This window comes from Vipera berus, assembly GCF_964194415.1.
Source record: "Vipera berus genome assembly, chromosome: 7".
NCBI classification, from domain to species: Eukaryota; Metazoa; Chordata; class Lepidosauria; order Squamata; family Viperidae; genus Vipera; species Vipera berus.
In genome coordinates, this window is record NC_138209.1 from 38,693,299 (window position 1) to 38,719,025 (window position 25,727).

General features: G+C 38.1%; 1 protein-coding gene across 3 annotated transcripts in view; it reads left to right on the forward strand.

Annotated features, from left to right (window-relative positions):
* Window positions 1-1,447: 1,447 nt before the first annotated feature.
* ANKRD50 (ankyrin repeat domain containing 50) overlaps window positions 1,448-25,727 on the forward strand; it is a 53,905-nt gene continuing 29,625 nt past the window's right edge. The window contains exons 1-4 of one of the 3 annotated variants that reach the window (XM_081332956.1): window positions 1,448-2,445; window positions 3,388-3,616; window positions 4,137-5,325; window positions 23,473-23,702. In XM_081332956.1, coding sequence (XP_081189082.1) covers window positions 4,847-5,325; window positions 23,473-23,702 — 709 coding nt within the window. In that variant the 5' untranslated portion in view covers window positions 1,448-2,445; window positions 3,388-3,616; window positions 4,137-4,846. Of the gene's footprint in view, window positions 2,446-3,387; window positions 3,617-4,136; window positions 5,326-7,939; window positions 9,729-23,472; window positions 23,703-25,727 lie in introns of those variants that run through there. The other 2 variants (XM_081332957.1, XM_081332958.1) reach the window with 2 other exon arrangements.

Sequence of the window (25,727 nt, forward strand, 5' to 3'; positions counted from 1 at the left end):
TCCATGTGTCTTGATTGTTTCAGAAGGAATGACGGCTGAAACTAGATAACTTCCAATGCGCCTTTTTAATGCAAACTGGTTATAATGATCAAAGAAGGCAAACTTTCATTTTATTTTAACTCTGTTATACAAAGTTTCACTGAGGATAACAGAGCAAATCAAATCATACATAGTGTATATTCATTACTAACACATATGACACAAATGATGCAACACAAGTAACTCTGGAACTTATAAACATACACAGGTAATTGCTTCCTTTCTAATACATAAAATTTAGGAATTATAGATTTATTATGGGAATGCTGTATAGATCCATAGAAAACTTAAATCTTTGACAAATGACAAATTTGAATTTGGTTTAACAATAACAACACAGACTTGTACCTTTCTCCCTCAGCAAAAAGATTTTGTGTAGTTCAGATTTTTTTTATTTAGTAAAATGCATTTTGAACCTTTGATCTATTCCCATTCTCTGCACCTTTTTTGTGAAATAGTAAAACATGCTAAGAACTTGTAAAATATTTTCAATTCTCCTTGCATCCCAAGAAGTTGTTGAAAGAAAAATCTTCATCAGGGTCCAGTCCGAGCAGGGAATAAACAAAACGGAGACTGCTTTAGTAAGAAGGTTGTGATTTATTGAAGAGCAAAACCAGATAGAATCATGGTTCTGGGAAAGCTGACCGCACGTAGCTGGGAGTGGTGGGTTTTTATACCTTCTGGGGCTTTTGAGGTTGTTTCCTATTCCTGTTTGAGGCTTTGTATTTCGTGTCATGTACTTTGACCTGAGTCTGAATGTGCCCTTTTGGTGTGGGTTAATCCTATTATGTTTCCTGTCCTTAAGAGTTTGGGTGGGGAATATAGATTTAGGGGTCTTTGTCTTTCTAATCTCATCAGCTTCTAGCTTCTTGGCTAAACCATTCTGAAAGGATTATCACATCTGCATTTCTAAAAGTTGGTTTCTGCTGAGTTTTCTGGCTGAGGGGGGAGGGAGAAGTTTCTGCCTTTTTAAAGATCTTCTCCATAATTCCTTTGGAGAAATATATTCTGTCTTTTTAATATTTCTCAAAATATTTCTTTCTCTGGATTCTTCCCACAAAGTCCAAAATAAAAAAATTCACTCCTAGTTGTCACCAAAACGACTGAACAACTAAGCATGCTCACCTCCCTTTTTCTTTCGAATATGGATAGGAATTCTACACACAAGAATCCCGTGTGGTGAATTGGGCTGAGTGAGAGTGACTGTCCCAAAGTGACCCGGCTGGCTTTCATGTCTAAAGTAGAATTAAAAGTCCCAGTTTCTTGGTTTTTAGTCTGGTCCCTTAACCACTACTAGACCATGCCTTTCCATCATTTTCCTATTAAGAGTGCAACATTACTGCTACGTCAAAAAGAGCTTCTAGGAAAATTAATTTAGGATTGTAAGCCTGAATCTTATTTTTTTCACATTTTCCCTCCCTCTTTCTCCCTCTCTTCTGGGATATATATTTTTTAAAAAATGTTCCAATATAAAAACCCATCTCTGTGCAATGATGTAGAGTGTGTTGCTGCTGCTTCTTGCTTCAGAGCGAGCCGGGTAGTTAAAAAAAAAAAGTCCTGCTACAAATGCACAAAGAAGTAAAAAAAAATAGCAAAGAGAATGAAAAGGGTGGCTGAAGCCTAGCGAACCCAAACGAGCAAAGGCAATATGCCAGCCGGTAGCTTTCGGACCTGGTCGCGGGGCTTTTTTTTTTTCCCTTCAGGTGATGTAAAGCAGCATCTTCGCGGCCTAACCACACCCCTTCCCAGCCCCAGGACAAACACAAAACAGCTTCCACCCGGAACGAAAGAGGTGTGGCCAACAGCGGAAGGCGTGGCTTCGGAGCCGAGCAGGAGGCGGGCTAATGAGGCAAGGTTAAAAGAGGGACGGGAGAGAAAAGGGGGCGGAGGGTGTTTGGCGTTGGAACCGTTGCGCTCGGGAGGGCCGGCGCTGCGGGGCATCGCTAGGCTTTCGGCAAGGGAAGAGCGGCGGCCACGCCTGTCTAAGCCTTCGCCCGCCTTGGAGGAGCGGCTTGAGCGAGGGAGGGGAAGAGCCAGCAGCTGCTGCCGCTAGTGCCGCCTTGTCCAAAGAAGAGGAAGCGGGGGAGGTAATTGAACGGCGGGCCGCCGCTGCCAAGAAAAAAAAAAAAAGCTCCTTTGCCAACCTCAGTTGGTCAGGCTGGGTGTGGAGGGAGCGCCAGGGAAGGGACCCCATACAGCCGGCGAGCCAGTCAACCAGCTGTTCCGCCCTTGCGGTCGGGATCGGGGACAGGGCTGAAGATAGCGCTGCGCCTTCGGTTCTGCGAAAAGACATTTTTCAAGCCTGAGCTACAAATACGTTCCTTTTATCTCGGTGCAAAGGCAGCGTCAGGAAGGAAGAGGACTGAAGTGGCGCCGGAGATTTACCTTGGGCTGTCTTTGCCCAGAGTAAGGCTTTTGCTTGCTTGCTATTTTCCAAAACTCTCCGGCCGGCCCTTCCTGTCATTTTTCCTGCCCGGATGCCAGAGCCTTGCAGAGCGCCGAAGGCACCGCCGTGTACTCTGCCTTGTCCTCGTCAGCTCGCCCCTTCTGCGTCCGGCACATATTTTTTTTTGGCTTCTGCGCGGAGCCTGCGTGCGCCTGAGCTCTTCCCTGCTTTGTCTAGCGCGAGGGTTGCCTGCTTGTCCCCGCAGCCTTTGCCCGTTCGCTCGCTCGCTCGCTTCGTAGCTCCTTCAGCGCCAGGCGTGAGCAAATCGGAGCTTGGACGTCGCTTCCTCTTATTTGTTGGCCAGGGTCCCTCGCTTCGTCTCGGTTTAAGCCCCGGTGTTAAAACAGGGAGGGAAAGGGCGTTGGGGAGGGGGGGAGGTAAGAGAAGAAAGAGGGAGGGTGAAGAAACGAGCATCGGGACCCGGAAGGGAGATCGAGTCAGTTGTGGGGCGTGTTTGCGATCGGGAATCTCGCGAACTAGAAAGAAGAGAAAAAGCGTGTGATGGAAGTTGGGGAGGGGGTAGAGGAGGAGGAGGAGGAAGAAGCTGGGCTCTTGGCTCCTCTTCTACCTCCTTCCTTCCCCTCCTCACCCGAAGATCGAGAGCCAAGTGTATCGATCGGAGGCGAGGCGGAACAGAGCGGTGGCTTCTCTTCGCCCGTCCGGCTCTTTCTGCCGTCGAGCCTCTGTATGCGTGTCCCCTCTGCATGGTCTCCGTTGTGCTGGCGCTGGGGGAGGAGGAGGAGGAGGAGGAGGAGGCGGTGGGTGGGGGGGATGGGGACAGGGTGTGTGTCTGTGTCGAGTGGTGGGTCGGAGAAGCGGACGGGCCGCGCTTTGACCGCTCGAGTGAGTCCACTTTTTTTTCTCGGCCTCCTCCCCCGCCCTTGCTCCTTGTTGTTATCCAGTGGCCAAAAAGCGTTTTAACGTCGAGAGCAGGATGAAAGGGGCTTGTTGCGTCCTGCCAATTTTATCAGCTGAAACGCGAAGCCTGGTCGTGTGGAGGCTGGGAGACAAAAGCCTGGGGACGAATGAAAAGAAAGCGTTGCCGTAGGGAGCAGCCGAACCAGATGACAGAAACGGCACGCTGCAGAGCGACAATGCGAAGGGAGCGGGAGCGGGAGGGGGAGCCGGACGGTAAGTTCAAACGTGGCTTTGGAAAGCTCCGGTGTTTCCTAAGGCTTCCAGCCTTTGAACAAAGAAGGCTAAGAAAAAACTGCAGGGGAAGTCCTGAGGTATAAAGGGAGAGAAGCAGGTACAGAGGGGGTTCAGATGGCAGTCTCATGGGCGATTCGAAGCTGGAAGTCTATCTCTCTTCAGAATGAGTGGGGGCTTTTCATGGTTTCAAGGTCACTTGCTTTCCAGATAGAAGACAGGAATGTAATTCTAGGTATCAGCAAAGCTTTAATGCTTCTTGTTTGGGAGAGAGAGAGACTGAATGTTTGTTTCTTTATAATTTTTTTTTGCTGGCTATCTTAACCACAGAATAATATACTATCTATCATTCCAGTGTCTCTGTGTTGCTAGCCTTTATACAGGAAATAGATTTGGGGGGGCTCATCCTGTTTATACATTATACAGACGAGTGGCTCTGTTATGCAAAATGAAGTTCACTGTTATGTATAAGCTAACAAATGTTTGGTACTTTTATTCTCAGGCCAGGACAGAAATCCTGTGGTTTAACGGTTGCAATTGAAAAGAGGTTTACTGAAACACGGGATGACAAAGAAAGCACTGGAAAGAAAAGTTCTTCTGTTTCTACTGTACTGGGTTCATGAAGCCCCATGATTTGAAGGACGGATTTGGACTACAGAGCTTGTCTGAACTTCGGAAGTCTACATATTAAATGAGACATAGCCATATGTTTGCAATATATGCTGCATTTGCTGATGGAAAAAACGGATCTGTTTTTAGAAGATGCTATTCTGGGGAAATCTAACAGCCACATGCATATATTTAGGAATTACTGGAATTTAGAGAAGAAACTTGGGAATTCTTCACGTTATCTCTACTTTAGATGCATTAATCTCATATAATAGCATGCAGCGTTATAAGTAGCAACTATAGTCATGGCATTGTGCAACCTTTTAAACGATGCATCATTGAGCTTTGCTACAAACATAGCTATATCTCTAAAGAGGATTTCCAGCAAAACAAGATCAGACATATTTGGATTGAAAGGTGCTTCTTGCCCAAAGATGCCACTGACTATTATGTGAAGGCATGAACAGATTTATGGATTGCACTCTGTCCTGTGGCATAATTCCATGCAACGGGCACTTTGGCTTGGATTTAAGAATCTGTTGTCTTCAGTGAAACCTAAGATGTGCCCTTGATTTGGACCTGTCTCAGAAGGTAGTCTGTAAAATGGCCCAGACCAGCTTGCTGCAGGGGAAACAGTTTTATTGCAGAGAGTGGGTTTTTCACAAACTACAGCACTGCCTCCAGGAAAAGACAAGCTTCAGCAATAGCTCTGCCAACAAACCATCCATTGTGCTGAATTCTGGCTCTAATGCTTGTGTTGTCCCTGGCAAAGGAGCATCCTGGGGTGTATTGTTAGTAGGAGGTCCTGGTAGTGGCAAGACAGCAGTTTGCACTGAATTATTATGGCCAAGCTCACCTGCAAACTTACAAAGAGGTTTACATCACCAAGCGTTAGCCTTCCATTTTTGTAGGGCACAGGACTCTGATACTCTCTGTGTGGGGAGGTTTATTAGAGGCTTAGTTGCCCAGATCTGTCAGAGTGGACTGATTCAGGGTTACGAGGACAAAGTGAGAGATCCTGCTGTTCAAAGTCTTCTGCAACCTGGGGAATGTGAGAGAAACCCTGCTGAAGCTTTTAAAAGGTAATAAATGACACTTGAGTATGTTTCTTTCATACTGCTTGATCAAATAAGGTGCTTTCATAAAAACAGAAATTGCTTTTCACGTGGGTGGTATTGCTCAAATAAGCCTGTGGAAAAAAGTCCACATGAAAAGATAAATATTGGGTATGGTATCCTGAGAAGTTGGTGTGAAACACATTCTAGATTGGCATCTTCTGATAACTCTGGGAGTTGGGAGGGAAGAAGAAACATGAAAGGTAGTTAAAGATTAGAATGTCTCCATGGTTATATTGATAGAAGCCCTTGCTTTTAAAGATAAATATCTGTTCAAAGTTTTCTCAGTGGCTTTCTGGGAACTCTACAACAGTAGAGAAAAACCAAACAAATTTGGCCGAGGTCATGTTGATCAAAGCATGCGCTCTGGTGCTATCTTGTTGATAGTTCATTTTCAATTAAGGTTTATGATCAAATATAATTGAAGTTTATTCAAGATGGGAAAGTGTTAAAGAATTTTGATGTTGCTGCCAAAAAATCTGAAATACCTTTTTTCAGCTATAGTATTGAAGGATGAAAAGCTTATGGGAGCATTTTATTTCTGAGTAAAGGTGCTTCTACCCAAAAAGCTGAAATTCTTCCTTCAGATTATGGAAATGGAAAAACTAGCAAAGGTTGTGGGGAAAAATGAAGTAGTATCATGAGCACATGCCGTTCAATAGGTGCTGCTCTGAAACTTTACAATATTTGAAGACTTAGTCTATTTTATTGTCTGTAAAATAAACAATTTATGAAGTAGATTTTTGAGGCTATTTCATTGGAGTTGGATTTGCTGAACCCTGGGCAATGTGTATATCTATAAAGAATTTGCATTTAAACAAAGCGCATCATTAACAATTTTTAATATATTAGGCTGTATAAATATGTAAGTAACTTTCAGTGCATTCTTGATTTGAAGGCCTGCAGGAATACCTTTTTTATGACAACAGTGTGAGTGAATGCAGGATCACTATTGACAATGATGCATATTGAAACACTTGGTAGTCTGACTGTGTAAGTCTTATTGTTAAATCATGCACTAGATATAAATTTCATGAAAATTAAAAGCATCACAATATTTGCAGTGTAACTACTGATTTTATAAGAAGCAACAGTGGATATTAAAAGCTTACTATAATTTGCCAAGGAGGACTATAAAGGATATAAGCCATGATGGCATTTTATCTTTTGTGAAATTTAAGTTGTAACCAGGGGAGGAAAACTTTCATTGATAGCTATGATTTATAATTCTTTAATGTTCTAGATCAAGGGTCCCCAACCCCGGTCTGTGAACTGGTACCGGGCCACGACATGCCAGCAACCGGGCCACACAAACAAAGCCCCTTCTGTGGGATGCAGGCAGCACACAAAACCATGCCTACTCTGGTCCGCAGGAAAAAAACAACCTCCATGTAACCGTTCCCTGGTGCCCAAAAGGTTAGGGACCTCTGTTCTAGATTAAAGCTCATCCCAGATGTTTTATGTTATAGATCCCATTAGCACTCCCCTGTATATTCACTGGTGAGGAATTGGGAATTTGTAATCCAAAGCACTTAGGAGGTATCATAGACCTTACTGTAATACAAATATTAGTGATAGAAACCTGCATCCTTGGTGGAGCCTTGGTGGAGCAGTGGGCTAATGCCTCCTTAAGTAACACCAGCTGCCTGCAATTAGTGCAGGTTCGCATCCCACCAGGCTCAAGGTTGACTCAGCCTTCCATCCTTCCGAGGTAGGTAAAATGAGGATCCAGATTGTTGGGGGCAATAAGCTGACTTTGTAAAAATGCCACTTCCCCCCCCCCCCCCGAAAGCCCTAATAAGCAGGCATATACATAGAATGAAGGCTATTGCTAAGCACATTGATTTGTGCTTAGATTGTAAAGCCGCCCTGAGTCTTCGGAGAAGGGCGGGATATAAATGGGATTAAAATAAATAAAATAAATCCTTATATAGTGCTTTCACAGTATATGAGAAATCATTGTGCAGTTCCCAATGAGGAGAATTTTCCCCTCCAAATCAGAATGGAAAAGAAAAATAGAAGAACCCTAATACTTTCATTGTTGATGAGGAATAGTGTTTTCCCCCTACTTTTAGTTAATTCCATTCATGTAGAAATTGATGAGAGCTTTTCCTCTCCTCACTTACTTGTTCCTTTACAGTTGATTTCAGTTGAGTTACACAGGTCTTTCCTTGTAGCCTATATAAGTTTCACATATGTAGTCTTTTGGGATGTCTACAATTTTCATATATGGGTGGCATCAACTCCTAGAATTCCATGCATCTTCAAGCTGCCAAGATTGAGAAATACTGGTCTATATGGAATGCTTGTACAACAGTCTTCTAGAAAATTGTATATGGAATTAGGTAAATGCCAGGTAAAGAACTATCCCAAGTGGTGATGAACATCATAGGGATATTTGTAAAATTGTCTATAAAATTTCTGTTTAATAGATTGCCTTAATGGTTGTATTTTTCTATCTGCTCAATTACTCCTAACACCTCCTGTGCATAGAAGCAATCTCTTATTATTTATAGGCTAAATTATTTACTGTTGTTATCTGTTACTTCTTTTCAGAACCATTGCGACATCAACTTGATAAAAATCCTCTTGGAAAGGCTGTACTACTTTTGTGATTCTACAATACTTAGCACAATAATGCTAAGGAAGGACTGAATAATAGCTATTTGTTTTTTTTCTCTGATATAATCCTGTTTAGGTAATACTGTGGATTAAAAAAATGTAGGAAACTATGGTTTTTCACCTGAAGTTCCAGTAGAAGTATGGTGGTGAGTGATGAGGAGATATTGAAAATTGCTAGTCAAGCCATACAGTAGGTTCTTCATCCCTAAGTGAATTAGATACCCCAAGGTTATTGCCATTTTTCTGCCTTTTGCAGTCAGAATCTCAAGAAGAGATTCTCTTTATCTCTTTGATAGAAATACAACTTACAACCTGAAAAGCAGCAACAGATACTATGGCTAGCAACATTGATAATAGACAAACTCAGGAGAATATCTCACACTGTATTTCAGAAACTGACTGTTTCGTCAAAACCTAAGAATTGTTTTATTATTTCTGCTCCATGCTAAAATCTTGGTTTCAGGTTATTGCAGCTTTAAAACCCGTAAACAAAGCTGCAGCTTGAAGCTCTGCTTTTGAAATGCCTATAAAGTCAGTCAATCCTCTCTTTAATAAAATCACAAGCTAGGAATGGAGTTTGAATCTTCAATGGTGGCACAACAAAAATGAGAGTAGTTTCTTTTTTTGCACAGACATGTTAGAAATGTGAAATTTGTGTGCTTTAACATGTAAATAAGGTTTCCTAGAAATATATTTTAAGATTAACTTTATAAAAGGGGAGATAACAAAGGCTTGCCCATTAATGGGGCTGAGAAAGTAATATTCATACTCGCTAATTTTCATAGTCTTATATGGAACATGTTAATCTGAAAATCCCAGTGATTTCATTTAATGCTTTAAAACACATAATACCAACACACATTATAAAGTACCATTATATATAACCAGAAAATAATTTGAGCAGTTATCATTCTCCAATTTATCTTTTATATGTACATTTGTTATATAATTCCCAACCTTCAGTATTGGCTAAAAATCCTGGAGTTGAAGTCCTAGGTCATATGAGAGCATAATGTTGGGAGAAATTTCTTTATGTCTTAGTTTGCTCACGTGGGAATTTCCAAATGTGTGGTATTAGTGCAGATATGTTCAATTTGTTTAGGCTAGTCCAAACATAGTAAGACTTGTACCTGTATGATGGGAATCTTCACATAGTGTTTATATTCTGAGAACAAGTCTTAATAACTTTCCAACAGAGATAATAAAATGCATTTACATGCCTTAAGTGCTCCGATGACATTTAGGAAAATCCCTTCAACTTGCTGAGAAAATATTGTTAGCCAACTACAGGTCTCTTTAGAGCTGCTAGTAGTGGATGTTCTTCGAACTGGACAACTATACTGGAATCATGAGCAGCATTTCTAAGTACATTCAAAAGGCAGGATTATATTTCTGTTCAGCTACTTGAATATGGTGGAATTCATAATAATAAAGTTACCTAGAAAGAAAATATATAAATGTGCCATGTATAACTTCTATAATTATTAAATTTTACTTTTATTCATTTTATTCATTTTTAACTCAAGATGGTGAACCTATCTAATACTCTTTCCTCTTCCTATTTTCCCTTCAACAACAACCCTGTGAAGTGACTTGGGTTGAGAGTGAGTGACTGGGTCAAAATCACCCACACAGCTTTCATGTCTATGGCAAGACCTGAACTCACAGTCTCCTGATTTCTAGCCGGGTCCCTTAAACACTAGACCAGAATGGCTCTGTCAAGTTCTGATTGCCGTCAGATGAAAGAGGTTGTATAAAATATATTATTACTACAGGACATGTAAGATCCAGTTTCCTAAAATGATTCTATATATGTGTGTATGTGTTGTTGTTGTTGTTGCATTATAAGATTCATTGGCATGATCTAGGTTGTAGCTTGAAAAGAAAATCTATAAATAGCAAGTAATGTATTTTAAAGACATGTCTGTACCAAAGCAGTTCATATATTATGTGGTTTTCTGAAGGGTAGTTTCCTGACTAAACTACAATTTGCTGGGTGTGCACAATATGCTGCTATCAAACAAATCATATTATAGAGGAGTTTGATACCGTATTATAGTGGTGATTTCTTAAGGTCTGTAAATATTGAACTGGTAAGGCTCAAGTCTCAGTCTTTATGTGGGCTGCATACACTGAAACTAGTATATTTTGGTTGCAATCCGATGTATGCACCTGGAGGCAAGTACAGTGATAAGGCTTGGTTTGATAGAGAAAAAATATGTTGCATTGATTAGGTGTGAAAACCATTGTTTTATGTAGAATAGAATTCCTTCAAATGTGCATGTGTGTATTTCCTATGTGTTAGCAATAGCAATAACACTTAGACTTATATACCACTGAGTCCTTCGGGAGAAGGGCGGTATACAAATTTAATAAATAGTGTTTTACAGCCCTCTCTGAGCAGTTTACAAATATCAGCATATTGCCCCCAACAATCTGGGACCTCATTTTACCAACCTCGGAAAGATGGAAGGCTGAGTCAATCTTGAGCTGATCAGGATCGAATTGCTGGCAGTCGTTCCTAATATATATATATATATTTCATAGTATTTTAGGTTGGTTCTTTCTACTATTTCAGGAGGGACCTGTTGGGTCAGACCTTGCTATAAATGACAGATTTGAAATAGTGCCATGTTAGTGAGAAACAATTAAAATATGTTTCACTTCTCATTTAGTTCTCTCTGTAAGAACTATTGGAAAGTGACATTTAAATAAAATATTTGGAGCAGTGATATGCCTCAGATTGATAAGACATTTTGGTTCAGATCTTTTTTTTTAAAGCAAGTGTTTTTTGTGTACTGATTTTGCAGTTTCACATATCTTTGCAGAAACCACACAGTCATACATACATATATTCACACAATATTATTAAATCTTGTAACCTCAAAATGACTGTATTACCTTCTGGCTGCAGGGTTTGGGACAAAGTTTTGGATAAAATCTTGCTGCAAAAGTGTGCTTTTTGAAAATAATAGCTTTTTGAAGATTAGTGAGTAACTTCTACTTTGATTTCACAGAAGTCACTCACTGTTTTGTCTACATTAGTAACATTTAAATAATTGGTTCAGAAAAACTACATTTTACACCAACTAGATAAGTTGAGAATTGCAATAAAATACCTTACAGCAGTATAATTTAAGTTCTAATAGTCTGCAGTTGCAATGTCATTCTAATGTTATTGTACCATTGCAGTTTTGAATCAGTGTAGCTATGTCAGTGACGACTTAAAGCACTGGCCCCCAAACCTTTGGGCACCAGGGACCAGTTCCTTGGAGAGAGGTTTTTCTGCAGACCAGAGAGGGAATGGTTTCGTAGGCTGCCTGCATCCCGTGGCTCAGTTTCTGGCATGCTGAGGACCCCGGTGCCAGTCCAGTGACCCCTGCTTTAAGGGGGAAAGATTTTGAATCCTTTGATTCTTAGTTGCACCTTTGAAAATTCCCAAAGTCCCAATAAAACATAAATTTAGTAATTGTAACAAGCAGAAATTCATACGAGAAACCTTTTACCCTGTTGTCTTTTTATTTGTTTTTTTGCTTGCATTTGTCTGCACATGCAACACAGGATAACTGTAAGTCAAACTGTATCAACAGAAAGTTACAGCTTCACATAATCATTGGCCAGTAAAGGAACAGCTGTAAACGTCTGGATTCTGTGTGTTGCTCTGGGACTGCCAAAGTGTGGGACGACATTTTTGAATTAACATTGAATCATGCAGATGTGGATTTCTGGGTTAAAAGGTCTCTTGAGTAATTGTAAGCAAAGTGCTCTAAGCAGAAACCAGCTATTTGCGTTCCACAGTATTTCATGTTTTGACATCCTTGGCTTGTTTTATTTTTGTTTTTAGTTCCTTTTTGTTTTTAATTTAGGGATGTACACTAGAAAACAAAGTAGAAAATCTTTTTTCTTTCTGGTTGTTACCTGGAGCTGGTTGAAGGAATGAAGAGAATAGAGAATCCTATTTAAATTTATGTTCCCTGTGTGTTATATTTCATTTTCAGGAAGATTCTAGATGTGAGAGTATATAATGCAGATACATTAAAGAAATGTTATGTTGCACTTTCAAGCTGCAATTGCAAAAACAAAAACCCGAAAGCCACTCCTTGGCTTCAAGTTTGCAGGAAAAGAGGTTTATTCTAATCTTAGTCGTCAGATCATCAATTCGTTTTGGCTTTTGAAAAAAATGTATAAGCAACCCACTCTTTTCTTTTTTCTTCATCATTATCTTGAAAGGTATCCCAGAGCATTCTTCCTTCATCTTTTTAGTTAACCAATTTTTCAAAATGTCATTCTTGCAACAATATTTGGCATGAAGAAGAACTTGGACAATTAGGAATAAGCCATCTTACTTTGTGTTCTCTGCTTTTATTTTATGCTAGTGTGAACCACAGTTTGACAAAAATGAATAAGAATTGCACCCTAAATTGTATGGAATGGTACATTAGAGACATTGTAATACCTTTAACACCAAAGCAATTTTGTTACCGTTTACATTGAGTAGACATTTTGAGGCCTGTATTAACACATGTGAAGAAATAGCATGCAATAGATAACTTATTATGTAAAAATCTAAAATTTAACTTTAAACTTTAAAACTTTTAACTGCACCATTACTTAGGAATTAGCCAGACTGAGCCATATATCCATGTATAATTGCAGTGTTGAAGGTTGATCTACAGTTTTCTATTTGAGGGACATATTACTTGTTTGCTAAATTAACACCTTAAGCATTGTACCTCATTAGTGATTTATCCCAAAAATTGCGATTGATGGCTATTCAGAATGGACTCTGACCATCAGTATCGAACAATTATAGCCAGATGACCATATTGCTTATGGCAGCCCTATATCACTGATCAGTTGTAATTGTGGAATTTCAGATATTATTACACTATGGGTCCTTGTATATTCTACTGCTTTTATGTAGGCAGGCTCCTTATGCACACCAGTATTGCGATGGCCTTGATTTTAACATTATGATGATTTTGCTATTTTAAAATCATTTTTCCCTTTTATAAACGTGTTTTATTCAAGAGCTGAAATCATATATGTTGTAGAATTTAATTATCAGCGTTATTGCAATTTATGCTACACTTGATCTGCAGCAATTTCTTAAATTATTTATAAATAAATTATTAGAGGAAGAGTGAATAACTAGGAGCAAAAGTGAAAAGCTAATTCATACTTGTGTATAATTTGAATAATCTGTAGAAAACCTAAAATTTTAAAGTTTAGAATTAGAAGTTATTATAAACAATAGTGAAGAAAATCACTGCAAACTATCAGTAAAAATTTAGATTATATTCACATACAACATTAAAACAGAAGTTGGTCTTAGTGGACCAGTTTAATGCCTAGAGTTGGTTTATTTCTTCATATGATGGTGTAAACAAACCTAGGTTAACTCCTGTTATGTTCACATTAGAGTTAATAGCCTATTGTATCTAAATAAGTCACAACTGAGGTTTATAAAATTTTATTTTGTTTGGATTTGTGTAATATAAGGCTAGGGTTTCCTCTTGTTTGCAAATAGAGAAGTGACAGAAAATAAATGGAGTACATGACTCATTCACAGTGCAATTTAGGAAATCAAGGATTCTGATTTATTATATACAAATTTGGCTATAGCACTTTTTTTCCTTTTCCATGTCCATATACGTGAACATAAACAATGCACAATATTAAAACATATATAGTTATGGAGATTAAAAATAGATGTATATCACACAAAAAATTTCATTTTCTATTTCTGCACATTCAAATGCCCTTGAAACCTAAATATTCAGAGGTAGGTGTCACAGAATGACAACAATTCTCTTCACCACTTTAATGTTATTAAAAGGCAAGACAAAGAATTATTTAGGTGTTAATTTAATGCATAACCATAGGCATAATTGTAACCATAGTAAAACGGACTATTTTACAACATTGACAAAATAGTTTATTTGTATTAATTTTATGATTAAACAGTATTACATTAGAGAGTCTGGACAAAGTAGCAGAATGAAAAAATGTCTAATTAAAATGGTGTAAAAAAGAGGATGGTATAAGTTAAGGTAGAAATAATAATTGATAATATTCTAATCTAATATTCTGGAAAAGAGCAGTAGCCTTCAGCTCTGGGATATCATCAATTGAACTAGCATCTTCTGCACAGAAATAATTTGATTTAGTATGGAGCCAAGTCCTTCTGATTAATGATGATGACATGGTTTCTACCCAAATTTACTAAATGAAAACTTAGGCTGATTAAAATCTTTCCATCTAAAGACAAGTTCAAAGAGTAGAAATGATGCAATCATAATGTTATCTAAGGTGGTGTTAGGGGTGTGAATGTAGAAATTTTGTAATTACAAATATTTCATCTATTGAAAAACATTTTATAGTTTATGATTGCTGTAAACCAGCAACCCCTGATCCATGGACTGGTACCAGGCCGTGGCATGCCAGCAACAGGTCCGCACAAACAAGCAAAGCCCCATTCGTGGAATGTAGGCAGTACACAAAACCACACACTCTCTGGTCTGTGGAAAAACCTTTCTCCACAGAACCGGTGCCTGGTGCCCAAAAGGTTGGGTAACTCTGCTGTAAACTATAGTTGCTGTATTAAGTTTTTGTTTCAGACTCTGATGTGCATGAGAAATTTGATTTAATGGATTTTTCTGCTAGATCTCCTGGTTCACATATCCATTAAGAGAGAAGTGTCTAATTACCATACATGGTAGTGCTAAATACTGCTGTTGATATAAATCAAAATGGTATAGACAAAGAATTTGGCTTGCTTTAGCATATATTATTATCTAGAGAAGTACTTGTGACTGGAAGAGGTCAAATAAGAGATTTTGAATTGCATGTTACCATAAATGGAAAGATGTTGTATCTGCTATAATGTTCCATTTTAAAAGCATGTCATAATAAACTTGTATTTCTCTATTGTTACTGACTGTTTTAGTATAAATTTCAGGACTTTAGATGACTTGTGTTTAACATCTTAATGATTTGTGATGTGATAAAGAGGTATATTTAAAATAGACTACAGCTAAAGCAAATGTATATAAGGCTATATTGCTAGTAGACTTATGGAACACTGAATTAGCTATTGTTGCTATATTAGTTTTCAGAAGTATAGTTTTACATATGATCTTATTATCTTGACTATGTTAGCTGTGAGTATTCAGAAAAAAACCAAAACTCAGTAGGGATAGGGAGGTATTCTAAGAAATACCTCCTCCTCCTTCTATTCTCTGCATCTTCAATTCAACAAAGTAGACTATTTTTATATCTTAGCAGGACATTTGCTGTTGTCAAAAAAGTTGTGCCTAATTCTGTGGAGTATAGATATAAATAGTTTTTGCCTGTTAAATTATATAAAAGGGGTTTCCATAATTTGAGGTTGAAATATTGCAAATCCAAAGTAGCTCTTGGAAGATGGCCTGTTAATGAAGAGGACTCAGAATGTGGAGGCATGCTTCATGAGTTTTTACTTTCAGAAGTGTTATGCCATTTCCATGTGAAACAGCTATCCTGATTGCTCATTGCCTTTGCAAACCAAGTGAAGCTGCTGGCTTTGATGAATAAACTGTGTACAGCTTACACACAAGCTATCACCGGAACAAAGTCCATCCCCCACTCTCTGGTTGTTATCAAGTCACCTTTTACTGTTCCCCTTTAGATGTGTCTAAAATCAACAGTAAATTCTGCTTCTTTTTTCCTACATTGAAATCTTTTGTGAGTGGAGAAGAAAGTTTCTGATATGTTCCTTTCTTTTTATAGTTGAGGAAGGTGCTTAAAGCATATTTATTCATCTATTACATGTATGCTTGAATGTAACTATTCTGTTTTCTTTTTATCTGTGACATGTTAATATGTGACTTTTAAAAATTCTACCTTTGTAAAATTGGCATTGTTAAAGTAGTGGGTGATATATATGAAAGGAGAGAGTAAACTAAAGATGATTTGGGTTCCTGGGAGAACGGGCATGGAGCAAAGGAGAGAAAATTTAGATCTCCCACTTGGAAGATATAAAAAAGAAAATTTGACCTACTGGAGAAATTTCTAGCCTTTCCCAGAAATAGACCCTGTGTTGATATTGATCTGTTCAGTTCTGCCAATATCTCCTTCCCCCAGAATAGCGGGGAACCATAATACAGTTTGGAAGATAATATCTATAGGTTTTCGTCTCACTTTAGCCAGTTGAAAGGAAAATTTTAAATTAATAGAAAACAGAAAATGGAGTGGAAGTGGGCAGAGCTTATTTATCCCCTACTAGGTAACAGCCTTCCATGTCCCTTTGGCGTCTAGTCATGCTGGCTACATGACCACGGAGACGTCCTTGGACAAGCACTGGCTCTTTGGCTTTGAAACGGAGATGAGCACCAGCCCCTCGAGTTGGAAACGACTAGCACGCATGTGCGGGGGAACCTTTACCTTTACCTTTATAGTGTAACGGATGTTGATTAATGCACCTCTTACCATTTGCAATATCTTCCTCCCTAATGTTCAGATTGTTTTCCAACAGTTCAGGGAATATAGAGTTGCAACAACTACACCAAAACTTTCTAATCATGTTCAGCTTTTTTTAAAAAATGCCTCTGAGAACTTTAAGTCACAGATGGAATATAGTAAACTAAGGCAGTTTGTGCCTATCACATTATTAGAACTATTTGTTTGTTTGTTTGTTTGGATGAAAGCTGTTTTTTGGGACACAAACTATACCTTCTCCGCTAGGTAAAGCCATCATTGCATGGTTTATTCCTGAAAAAAAATTCTTTGAAGATTAAAAAGCTGCAGTAACAGCAATTAGAAGGGATTTTTTTCTTTTTCTTTACACTTTTATTCTGCTTTATGTGTATGTTTCATTGTGTCTTAGGGACATCATGATTCAAACAAATTGTTAAACCAAATAAGTATCTACTGATATACAGTGAGTCGTGCTTGGGGGTAAAGGACTCATCTATAGAAATAGCAACTCCTGACAAGATGTGTCTTGGAAAGGATTGCTTAGATTTTTATGCATTTTTGACAGACACACTAAAATTTATTACATATAATTTTTTTCCAATCTCAGAATGTTCTAAAAGTTCAGTTGTTGGTAAGAGTAATAAACAACTATCTTGGAAAAATGGTGTAAAAAGTAATTCATTTTGATTTGAAACTGACTTCCTATGAATTTATAGCAGGAATAGTTGTCCTTTTGAATAACTTGTGAAATAGAATTCAAATCACATTGCAGTTAGAAACTACAAAAATAACTTTCTAAATGTGCTGAAACATAACTCTTGTAGTAGGATCTCTGGTTTGGGGGAGCTGCTGGGAACCACAATCTTTAATTGATTTTTTGATTATGAAGCACCAAGTTGTTGTCAACGTTTAGACTGATCTTCTGCAGAATAGAATGTCTTCAATCTGGCGCTTCATGTCACCCAGTGGTGTACCCATTGCCTCTATAATCAAGTTCATCCTCCTTGTTGCTGGTTTTTCCTTTTCTTTTTCTTTCCATTATTCTCACGGGAGCACTGACATAATGTGTTCAAAATGTGATAATTTGTGCTATGATTATTTTATTTGTTTATCTGACTATATTATTCTCAAGAATTTTCTACACCATCAAAGTTTACAAGCATCAATACCTTTTTTTATCCTGCATAATATATATGTTGCTTTTTTAATCACTTAAGCAAAAATAGTAATTATTTCTGTGTGGAACTGAGGGGAGACAGGTCACAATTGTCAGTATTTCTGTTGTTGTTGTTAGTTGCGAAGTCGTGTCCGACCCATCGTGACCCCATGGGCAATGTTCCTCCAGGCCTTCCTGTCCTCTACCATCTTCTGGAGTCCATTTAAGCTCACACCTACTGCTTCAGTGACTCCATCCAGCCACCTCATTCTCTGTCGTCCCCTTCTTCTCTTGCCCTCAATCTTTCCCCCCATTAGGCTCTTCTCCAGTGAGTCCTTCCTTCTCATTAGGTGGCCAAAGTATTTGAGTTGCAACTTCAGGATCTGGCCTTCTAAAGAGCAGTCAGAGTTGACTTCCTCTAGGACTGACTGGTTTGATCGCCTTGCAGTCCAAGGGACTCACAGGAGTCTTCTCCAGAACCATAGTTCAAAGGCCTCAATTTTTTGGCGCTCAGCCTTTCTTATGGTCCAGCTTTCACAACCATAAGTATTTCTACTCAGATCTAATGTTGATGAGTGCTTAACAAACATCAAAATTAGTTAATTGTATGTAACAATGTGCTATTAAAAGAATCAGTTATATAGTCTGGTCATCTTTTTGTTGATAAGTTGCAGAAACAAAATGATGATGCCAATGTTGATATCTGAGTAAAATTACTCCCCAGCATGGAACCTCTTTGCTTTGTTCAGTTAATTATATTCAACTATAGTTGAGTATAGTTTCCTTGCTAAAGGTGGTAATTTCCTAATCAATTTATCATTAGAGGGGCTTGAAACATCTTGCCTTCTGGCTTATTATGTTGAATCGATTTTCCTTGGTTCTTTGCTAAGACTGGCAAATTTAATTTCATTTAAAAAGAATCTGTAGACTACAGAGTATTTCCTGATTCCTTCTATGATCAAGAAGTGGGATTAGACAGTATAATACAACAATGCCATTTTAAGTAATTTTCAGAATACAACAGCAGGAAATTCTACACAAATATAACAATCCAATGTCAGAAAGCAGTTCAGGAATCAGGACATACAGAATACAGTGAACATTGATGATAATCAGATATTGAAATATAGTCATAGAATGAAGCACTTAAATATTGTCTGGAATGGTATGTTTTTCTTCTGTAATCTGCCATAATGGATGGTGATCTAGTAATTTATTCAGAGCCAGTTTGGTGTAATGGTTAAAGCATCAGACTAGAAGACAGAAGACAGTGAGTTCTAGTTACACCTTGGGCACAACCCATGTTATCTTGGGCCAGTTGCAGACTCTCAGCCCTAGGAAGAAGGCAATGACAAACCACTTCTGAAAAAACTTGCCAAGAAAACTGTAGGAACTAGCTCAGGCAGTTGCCAGGAGTTAAAAATTGATTCAAACACAAACACAAACACAAAGATTTTTCCCATGTTTCCAATAATGTGAAGCAGAAAAGAGCTTCTCAGTGGGTTCTAACATGGTATTATATTATTTTGAAAGCATTCCCTCCACCTAGTTAACTTTTGTAGTGTTCTGAATTTTTTAACTTTGGTTTTTCACCTTTAACCTGTACATTTAACCTTGTTTTTAATCCTGTTTTTAACTGGGCTTCATATTATTCATATTGCTGAGATTTTGATATAAGATGGGTGGGTGTATAAATGTTTTAAATAAAGACTACTATTCCTGCTACTGAAACTTGATAGTTTATCATGTTTCCAAACTGCTTATTGCTTTTAATGATTTCATTTTCCATTGATTGAAGGTTTTTTTTTTAATTTTTGTATTGTCTTTTTTATATATGCCCTGTGAACCGCCCTGAGTCCCTACCAAGGAGAAGGGCGGTATACAAATTAAATAAAACTTAAACTTAAACTTAAACTTATTGTCAGAGCACACAGTTATCTTACAACAGGTATTATTAATTCTGCATACTGACAACTCTGCATTTGCCAAATTGTGCACTGACTGCCTTTTCTGTACTGATTTGAGGACAACCAGGGCTTTTTTTCTCATAGAACTCTCAGAACGGCGTTCCGGTACCTTCTTTTTTTGCAAAAAAAGCTCCTCTATTGGCTTTAGGAGTAGGCAATCATGGCTCTTTTTTATGACTCATGGACTTCAACTCCCAGAAGTCCTGAGCCAGCCACACTGAGGGGAAAGAGAGGTTTCCAAGCTGAGCCATGGTGGCTCAGGAATTCTGGGAGTTGAAGTCCTTGAGTCATAAAAGAGCCAAGGTTGCCTACCCTGCACTAGAGGAGGACATTAAAATTATTTACAAGGTTACCTCTTTAGGAACTAAACTTTTAGAATCTAAAACAGCTAATTCAAAAAAGCCAACAGGAAAGAACCTCACATTTTTCATCTGCTTCTGTCTTTTGGAAGGTAAAATTAGATAACAAAATAATCTATTTCCTATGTTAACATCTCTGCAATGAAATCAATAAAGGTAACAAGAAAGAAATGAGACATTTTTCTCAATGTAATATGTCTAATTTAGCTGATGCTAGAAAAATAGTATCTTTTGTACACTCTTGAAAACTATTTTGAATCTATAACCATCTATTACAACTAAACCACTTTAAATTAAACAATTCTTAAGAATGAAATATTCTTAATTTGGACTTTACTTTTACTGTTTGGACTGTTGTGTGTTTTGAAAAATAGATTATTTAGAATCTAGTTATGTTGCATTTCAGTCTTTAAATAATTAACCTAGTATATACATAACAATATATGATGTTTTCCATGGTGAACTTAACATCAATAACAACATTTATTAAAAAGGCTAAAATAATTTCTGGTGGTATTATCTGTACATTAAAATTTTGTTTAGTCACAATCTTTCAAAAGATGTTAGATATGTGCATAAGTGTAGTCAGTAGCATATGCCTTTTTAAAAATATCAAACATGCAAAGAAACAAAAATAAGTCCAGAAATGCCAACTTTGCAACCAATATTTCTCATCCATAACTATGGCACTCTAAGGATACCTGCATACATGCAAATGCTTCTCTGGGATCAGTAACGCAGCAGGGATTTCTTTTTCCTTCCAGTAACAGATTGCTAGGAAATATCAAACATGGCCTTGAGAATTCCAATGTTTGTTACATTTTTTTCTGGATGTGGTTAGAAAGAGGCTGTTTGGCACCAGAGACCACTGCCACGAGGAACACAGCTCTGGGTCGGGGTTCGGAGCAGCTCTGGGTGGGGGCTCAGCACAGGCCACAGTGTGGCAACTGCGGGGAGGGGAATCCCCATGGCGGCTGTGGGGAGGGGAATCCCCGTGGCATGTGGCTCCAAGCCGCAGGGGCAGGGGTGCAAAGGACGGGCGGTGACACCGTAGCAAGACACCGGCATCGCTCCCAGTGACAGCACCTCTGAGTTCCAGCACCTTTAAAAAAAAAAAACACTGAGGACAACCTAATGTAGATCATTACTAGCAGCCAATTATTTCTGCCTAAGAATGGTCATAGTTATGTGGCAGGGCAGTTGAAGCTGGCCAAAATCAATTTAGGTCACTGTTGCTGTTATTATTATATCTTGTTAGAAAGGAAGCTGGAACTTTTATTTTCTGAAAGACTGTAATTCAGTTCTCATAACTGGAATTTATTACACACAAACTGTACACTTGATTGTCTTGAAGAGTTCAGTGTTTGATTAGTTTTTTCAATCAGCTGGTCTCTGGCTATATAAGGAATACAATTTCCAGAAGTCTAAATTAGTATGACTAATACCTGCTTCAAGTTATGAAGAATGCTACTGCCAATCTATAACACTTGCATAATAAACAAATTGTAAAAGATTAGGAGTCCTTAGCAATATCAAGAAAATATTTTAATACAGGTGAAACTCGAAAAATTAGAATATCGTGCAAAAGTTCATTTATTTCAGTAATGCAACTTAAAAGGGGAAACTAATATATAAGATAGACTCATTACATGCAAAGCAAGATAGTTCAAGCCGTGATTTGTCATAATTGTGATGATTATGGCGTACAGCTCATGAAAACCCCAAATCCACAATCTCAGAAAATTAGAGTATTACATGCAATCAATAAAACAAGGAGTGTACATAGAACAATATCGGACCTCTGAAAAGTATAAGCATGCATATGTACTCAGTACTTGGTTTGGGCCCCTTTTGCAGCAATTACTGCCTCAGTGCAGCGTGGCATAGAAGCTATCAGTCTGTGGCACTGCTGAGGTATTATGGAAGACCAGCATGCTTCAATAGCGGCCTTCAGCTCTTCTGCATTGTTCGGTCTCATGTCTCTCATCTTTCTCTTGGCAATGCCCCATAGATTCTCTATGGGGTTCAGATCAGGCGAGTTTGCTGGCCAATCAAGCACAGTAATCCCACGGTCATTGAATCAGGTTTTGGTGCTTTTGGCAGTGTGGGCAGGTGCCAAGTCCTGCTGGAAAATGAAGTCAGCATCCCCATGAAGCTCGTCTGTGGAAGGAAGCAAGAAGTGCTCTAAAATCTCCTAGTAGACAGCTGCGTTGACCCTGGACTTAATGAAGCACAGCGGACCAACACCAGCAGATGACATGGCTCCCCAAATCAACACAGACTGTGGAAACTTCACACTGGACTTCAAGCATCTTACAGTGTGTGCCTCTCCATTCTTTCTCCAGACTCTGGGTCCTTGGTTTCCAAATGAGATGCAAAAGTTGCTCTCATCAGAAAAGAGGACTTTGGACCACTGAGCAACAGACCAGGTCTGTTTTCCTTTAGCCCAGGTAAGACGCTTGTTTGTTGTTCAGGAGCGGCTTGACAAGAGGAATACGACATTTGAAGCCCATGTCCAGGATCTGCCTGTGTGTGGTGGCTCTTGATGCACTGACTCCAGCCTCAGTCCACTCCTTGTGAAAGTTCCCAACACTTTTGAATGGCCTTTTCCTGACAATCCTCTCCAGGCTGCGGTCATCCCTGCTGCTTGTGCACCTTTTTCTTCCACACTTTCCCCTTCCACATAACTTTCTATTAATGTGCTTTGATACAGCACTTTGGGAACATCCAACTTCTTTTGCAATTACCTTTTGAGGCTTTCTCTCCTTATGGAGGATGTCAATGATGGTTTTCTGCACAACTGTCAGGTCAGCAGTCTTCCCCATGATTGTGATTCCTACTGAACCAGACTGAGAGACCATTTAAAGGCTCAGGAACCCTTTGCAGGTGTTATGGCTTAATTAGCTGATTAGAGTGGGACATTTTGAGCCTAGAATATTGCACCTTTTCACAATATTATAATTTTCTGAGATTGTGGATTTGGGGTTTTCATGAGCTGCACTCCATAATCATCACAATTATGACAAATCACGGCTTGAACTATCTTGCTTTGCATGTAATGAGTCTATCTCATATATTAGCTTCCCCTTTTAAGTTACATTACTGAAATAAATGAACTATTCTAATTTTTCGAGTTTCACCTGTACGTATAGGAAGGATAATACTTGTCCACATAGATGCAAGTTCCACTCACATAATTTCTAATAATGTGACAGAATGTATTTATTGGACAAATTCCAAAGAGGCTATTGTGTGCTATGTTTACATGTTGAACTTCTTTTCAAAGTTTAAAATAGCTTCTTTTTTTACTACTTTAGAAACTCTTTTGAAGTGTCTGAATATCATATATTGGAGCAGAATTGGTGTAAAAATGCAGAGTTAGCTGAGAAAGAAGAGCTTCTGAAGCAGCTATAAAAGCCTGGAAAATTTGCAGATACTTTAATTATTTGAAAATAGATGCTTCTCACATATTTGTGCATGTTTTTTTAAGCCATTGCTTAGCCCTGGTATTATGTGTGCACACATGATTTTTATATTTCTTCTTTTGTTTCAGGTGTATTTTGCTCCCACTTCTGGGAACCAAGAGCCCCCAACAAAGTTACTTTCTCTTGGTGGATTCAGTAGATGAGGGGTGCAATATTGCTGAAGGTGACCAGACATCTACAAGCTTATCTGGAACTATAGCTGAACTTCTAGCTACTCACCATGAATTTTTCCCCCCATGGTTGCTGCTCCTCTGTTCTGCTCGAAAACAGAATAAAGCTGTCACAAAGTTGTTTACAGGTAAGTACATATTTTAGTGATATAACAGTTATTTCTCATTTGTGCAGTGTTTTAAGAGGATTATATAAGAAGCAATATACAGAAAGTAGTATGAAGAATGCTGTATATTAAAACATACCTAACTATTAGCTTATATGAACAATCTATATTCTTGGGATATGTACATTTTGTTTAGGATTTATATACCGTACTCCAGATTTTACAACAGGTAGCACACCTGACTGACCTTATTGTTATTTGACAAAAAGAACTTAAATGGGATCAGAGTTGGTTTGTAATTAAATGTGAAATCACCAGGAAATCTTAGGGTTATAGTCTTGTTCTAACCAAAGAGCACCCTGGAAAAAGGCAATGGCAACTGACTTTCATACCAAGATTCTCCCATTTAGACACCAGAGTCAAACATGAACTAAGCCAATGTTCTGTTTAGTCTAAATATAAATGCAGGCATTCCACAACTTATGACCATATGTTTAACAATGTTTCAAGGTTGGAAAAAAATAAAAACCTGTCCTCAAGGTTACAACTATCATACCTCCCCAGCCAGTCATGTGATTGCTATTGGGGCACTTCGCAACCAGCTCAAATTTACCATGGTTGCAACATCTTGTTACTTGATCGTGATTTGCAACCTTCCCAGGCAGCTTCTGACAAGCAAAATCAATGTTACTTGCTTAATGATCTCAGTGATTCATTTAATGCCCACAGTAAAAATGGTCATAAATTTAGGTCTAGTCACATGATTACTTTCTTAACAACTGCAATCCTTAGGAACCAAAATTATGGGCCTAACTAACCATAATTTACAAGTCATGAATCAAGGACAACCTACATTTGAAAGGTACCGGGTTTAAAAATGGTGGTGCATACATTTGTTTGTCTTTCTGTTCCCCCACCCCTGTAAAAATTCTAGATTTATTACTTTACATTCTAGGAATGGAAACTGCATTTTGCAAGTGTATTGAATGGGTGTAGCTGCATTTCATTATGGGAGTGCTGTTGGCAAAAGCTGTTGGGAGTCTTCTACAACTTGTTGTTCCAGTCTTGACTGACTTGTAAGCTTATTTTGTCACTCTGCTGCTATTGTTCCTGAGACTTTTCTTAAATGCAAAGATGTGTAAGCAGTGGATTTCTAGCTTGCCTACCAAGTTCCTTGTTTTAAGAAAAAGGACTTCAGAAAAACCTCTTTTTTTTAAAAAAAGAGGCAAATTAGTAAGACAAGCAATATGTTTATTTTTCTAAGTTAATGACACATCTAATATCTAATTGGCACCAATGCTCTGGTAAAAAAATGTTCTGGTAAAAAAAATGTTCTGGTAAAGAAAAAAAAGGTGTGGGTTGGGGGTACAGGGAAAGAAAAGATTGAAATAACTCCCTAAGACAGAGATAATAATTAACATTTGAAGAAAGCACACAGGAATTCATTTTGTTGTGTTGCATTTCTTTCTTTCTTGCATTTTTAAGGAATTATTTTTCTATCCTCAGAGCAAAAGTTCACAAGTTGAAATGAATGAATCATAATTCAATTTCTAAAACAATAAAATGTATGGGTCCAAATATCAGATAGGTTGATTTAGCTAATAAAAGAAGAAAGACAGTATCTGCTCCTCTAACTTTACTTGAATTGTTTTACAATTATGTAGTGGAACTCATGGAATCTAAACAAACATTTTGCATAATCATGTCTTGGGGTGTGTATATATATATATATATACATATGGTTAAACAAGATTTTCCTTAAAATTACCCGCAGCTATTTTAGCTTTGCCTCAATGATGAAGTGTAAGAGTGAACATACAAAGCTATGCAACATGCTCATTCATGCTTCCTGATGCTTTTTGTTTTACCTTTGCTATTTGTCTCTATTGCATAACTTTCTTACCTTATTCTACTTCACTATTACAGAGAAAAATACTTACACACACACACACACACACATATATACAAGATACAAGATCCTTAATTTTCTAGCAATCTAGAATAAGCCAATTTATTTGCAGAAGATAAGATAAGAAAGTCCAGTGG